Source organism: Pseudoliparis swirei, chromosome 20 (genome assembly GCF_029220125.1).
Source record: "Pseudoliparis swirei isolate HS2019 ecotype Mariana Trench chromosome 20, NWPU_hadal_v1, whole genome shotgun sequence".
Lineage (NCBI taxonomy): Eukaryota > Metazoa > Chordata > Actinopteri > Perciformes > Liparidae > Pseudoliparis > Pseudoliparis swirei.
This window is the reverse complement of record NC_079407.1, coordinates 2,010,288-2,014,667: the sequence shown is the minus strand read 5'-3', so window position 1 is coordinate 2,014,667 and position 4,380 is coordinate 2,010,288. Positions and strand designations below refer to the sequence as shown.

General features: G+C 47.4%; 1 protein-coding gene across 1 annotated transcript; it reads right to left on the bottom strand.

The window, feature by feature from the left end:
- Nucleotides 1-782: 782 nt before the first annotated feature.
- On the bottom strand, nt 783-3,089 carry LOC130210704 (cholinesterase-like). The gene is given in 6 exon segments (XM_056441186.1): nt 783-938; nt 1,031-1,119; nt 1,122-1,159; nt 1,285-1,507; nt 1,981-2,287; nt 2,463-3,089. Coding segments are annotated over 6 exon segments (870 nt in total). The 5' UTR covers nt 2,520-3,089.
- Between the last annotated feature and the right edge of the window lie 1,291 nt (nt 3,090-4,380).

The window sequence follows — 4,380 nt, the reverse complement described above, 5'->3', positions numbered from 1 at the left end:
TTGAAAAACATTGAATCGGCACTCCGGTCGGAATAAAATCCTCGGGGAAAGCGTGGGTTTGGGGTTTAAAAACCCGGGGCAAGGTATAAAAACCCCAAGGAATGGCCCTTTCTTCCTGGGAAATGCCAAAAAAGCACATCTTTTTTTAAACTTACGGCCAACTTTTTCCAATGCCTGGGAGGAAAAACCCAAACCTTAAAAGGTTGTTTTCCATTTTCCGTCGGGAAAATACCCCTTAATTTCCCTTTGGGGGAAAGCGGGTTTTAAAAAGGAATGGTTTGCGGGTTATCCAAACAGTTTTTTTTGGGACCCCGGTTTTAAGGGGGAGAACAACACAAACGTTAACCTACTTTCGGGCGGGAAAATTCCTTTTCCCGGACGGTTTAAGGGGCAAAGGGAATGGGGACGATCTCAGGCACTGAGAGGGTGTTGTACTCGTTATCTAGGAGGTCCTGAGGATCAGCCTGCTGCAGACACACTTTCATGTCGGCTGCAGAAGACGGGGGACAACCCAGCAGCTCGGCCAGCCAGAGACCTGCATGTGGACGGAGAGAGGGAGCGAGGCAATCGGTGACGGAGGGAATGAGGAGGAGACGTTTTGAGAAAGAGAACCAATGTTGGGAGAGTCTTTGACCCTTTGTGGACGCCATGCTTGTGATGGAACAAAGACAGTGAACCCGTCATGGCTGTGAACGCATCCTATTCCTTTGATTGTCTTCATGTCAGTGTTCTCTTGTTCCTGCTTCTAACCACTGAGACAGAACACATCTGAAGGAGGAGCCCTACCTGCGCCAGGTGTCCTCCTGGCTGAGCACGGCCCAGGGTGCACTAGGAACGCCACTTTGCATCACAGCCCTGGTAAAGAAGCTCTGGCTCCCTGGAGAGATGAGTTGGAAGCCCACGGATGCTGAGCCAGCGCTCTCTCCAAACAGAGTCACCTGGACACACGAGCCAACGGCTGCTATGGTTGTGTGTTCAAACGTAGAAACAAGTCTTATTCTCTGATTGTTGGAGGACATTCTCTCCTTACCTTTGTAGGATCCCCTCCAAAAGCAGCGATGTTGTTGGCAACCCACTGGAGGGCCAAGCTGGTCCATCAGGCCTCGTTGCCGGGAGGCCCTCATCGGCAGGAGTGGTCAGGAACCCAAAAACTCCGACTCTAACACACGAGAAGGAGGACATGTGTGTTGACAGCAGTCACCTGAAGGGGAATCCACCTGCAGTGATCTTGTTGGGTCCACAGCCCATCGATAAGACTCAAGAGAAGTTGACTTGAGTTCTTACCTGTAGTTCATTGAGACGATGATAACATTTTCAGTTTGACTCAAGAAGCGGCCATCATACAGGGGCAGAGAGGCTGTTCCTGAGGTGAAGGCGCCTCCATAGACCCAGACGAGGACATGAGCCAACGGGGCATCCGTCTCGAAACGTGGAGCCCAGACGTTGAGGTGCAGACAGTCTTCACTCAGAGGAGTGTTGGGTTTCCACATCTCTGAACCAAAGAAGCCTTTCAAAGAAAGAGGCGATCTTCATCAGTGTCACTGGGCTGATTGGGACTGTAGGCTCGCCATCAAACAGTTGAGATCCACTGCTCTGGTCCTTTGACATTCATATTTTGATAACAGGGCATTTACAAATAAATTGGGGGCACTTTTTGAAACTTGTAAAATAACATTTAACCTTTAAAAATATAAAATATACTTATTTAGACTGACAGTATGAGAGCAATGGCAATAATGAGACTATCAGGCAGTAGTCTACAGATCCAAAGTGTTGTTATAAAACAGAAATCAGACAATCATATTCAATTCTATTCTTTACATGATACGCTCATTGTTTGCCCCTCCAGTGATATCACGGGCAACATTAGATTTCTTCGGGGCAGTTTTGCCCTCGTGTGTTTCTGACACTGATGTGTACTCACAACACAATAAACTACACATGTCGGCCTTGTGCCCATCCGTGTAAACATGGACCGACCTGGAAAGGCATCGTCCGGAATCTGGTGGCAGGAATCTGAGTATTTGGTGGCGTCCCACACTCCTTCCCAACTCTCTGCTGGCAGTGGAGGGTTGAATCTCAGCTCCCCCACAGGCGGTTTCCCATAAGGAATTCCCAGAAAAGCTCTAATATTATCACCCAGCGAAGGAATTAACTTCCCTTGAACTGTCCCCCCCTCGGTGTCAATGACGAGGTCATCTGCTGATGCGGTCAGGAATTGAGGGCACAGAAGAAGAAGAAGAAGGGCGAAGCCACGACAGGGAGAGAAGGTCGCCATTGTGAAATCCTGGGGAGAGAAAAGACCACACACACTTTATCGTTAATGAATATTGATCCCAAAGTATTAGATTGAAGAACAACGGGGCTGGAAGAGAGACGTGGACGAGGCTCTCCGGGTCGGACTCAAACACGGCCTGATGGTGAATGGACCAGGACCAGTTGATAGAAGAGTGAAGACTCACCTTGTCAGCCTGGAGGGAACGAGGAACCCGTAATGATGGACCGAGAAGCTTCTTCATATATATATATATGTGCAGGGAGGCGTGGACACGGAGCCTCTCCAGGCTGCTGCCACGTGAGCCACATGACAACTGATCCTCCGACACTACAGTGATAATATTAGCAACGACAATGATGATAAAGACATAGAAACAAATATACTAAAGTGACATGAAGTGATGGTACTTTTAATTGTAATAACATGAAGTGTGTCTTCTGGCCGTCACTGTCTTCATATATTCAACACTCATTGTAATCACCAGAGACAGGTCCTGTGTGTCCAACCACAGATGTCTGTCCGGGACCATCCTACAGGTACGCACCAGTAAAACACGGACACACAATAGTTTTTATATGACTTTAAAATATATTAAAACACACACCTGATGGCTGAAGAACCAATTCAATACTTTGAGAAGAGGAACCAGCTCATAGATGTCAACCAGTGACATTGATCATCTGGATGAAGCGAGCTAATGAAGCATTCACTTGGGTTTCGAAAAAGAAAACGCTGATCTTTGTCCCCACAGGGTCTCGCCATATTTAAAAGGAGAGAAATGATTTGAAGTTTAAAACGTTAACAAAAGGATGGAGTATATTTGATTCATTGGACATTTTTTCATAGCTAGCACAGTTTCCATCGAATTCTTGTTGGGGTTTCAGAAGATTTCCGGGCTGTTTCAGAGTTTATAATGGGTGTGTGTGGCACGGAGTATTCAGAGCTAGAGTGGCAGAGCCTTCTGCTAGAGTGAGAGGCAGCAACAGCAAGGCCGAGACAAATAAAACGTATTTTGCCACAAGTCTGCCAATGTTTACTCTTTTTACTCCATTTATGGATCGAAACGTAGGAAATGTTGTTCTCGTCCTCACATGTGCTGATGAAATCCACAATGTTTCCCACATTTGTCTGGAGGAGCTTTAACGAGGGAGCTAGTCCACCTTTCCGCACGACGAGATCAACGTAAAGTCACGTGTAGTTGCGATAGACGCGGAATTCCGCATTTGGCGAGTTTTGGCCGTTGCGAAATTTTGCCTCGATTTTAAATAATTCCATTTTTGCAGAAAAATTCGCAACTCGGGCTTTTGAGTTCCTCCGGGCGTCTCACTGTCCCGCCATTGTTGAATCAGAACAAGATGGAGGACGCCCTGAGCTCTTTAATACCTCTTATGAGTACCGGAGTCACGGAGGATAAAACAGGGACGGGTGATGTTATGTATATATATTATATTAATGTTATGAACCCGAAGAAGAGGGCGGTAGATGTTCAGACATTTGTGACGGAGGAGGTGGCGGTGCTGATAAAGTCAAGAAATGTAAACGTTCAAAATGTAAAATGTCCTGTTCAAACTTCCAAACTACACCGAATACTTTTCCAATCGTCAGAAGGCAGTTGCCCACTAACAATTTGCAAACTGGAAGCTGACCTACCATGACATGTTCTCCACATTCTAGGACTGGAGAACAGTGGTGCCAACCTCAGGTCAAAAGGCCGACCCCTTCCAGAGGAGTGGAGGCGACACCCTGGGGTGACGAAGCAGCAACGTGTTTGTTCTCCGAGGTTAGATCCCACGTTCCTGTCAGATCCTTGTTTCCTTTCCTTGTTGTTTCGCCTCGTTCGGTGACACGTTGTTTGGTTGGGTAAATGTCGAGCACATATGCACAGGGAGGCTGTGTCAGTGTAACTGTCGGCTTCCCTTTAAGGGTGTTTGCTCTCTGGAACAACACAGGACTGGTGAGAGGGTGTGTGTGGTCTCCTCTGACAGCCATGATGCTCTTTCATGTCCCGCGTGCCTTTGATGTCCCTGAGGACGCCATGTGCAAGGAGTCGCCTGCTTTTCTTTCTTCATGCCCAGGGTGTCGCCAAATGCGAAATTCCGCAT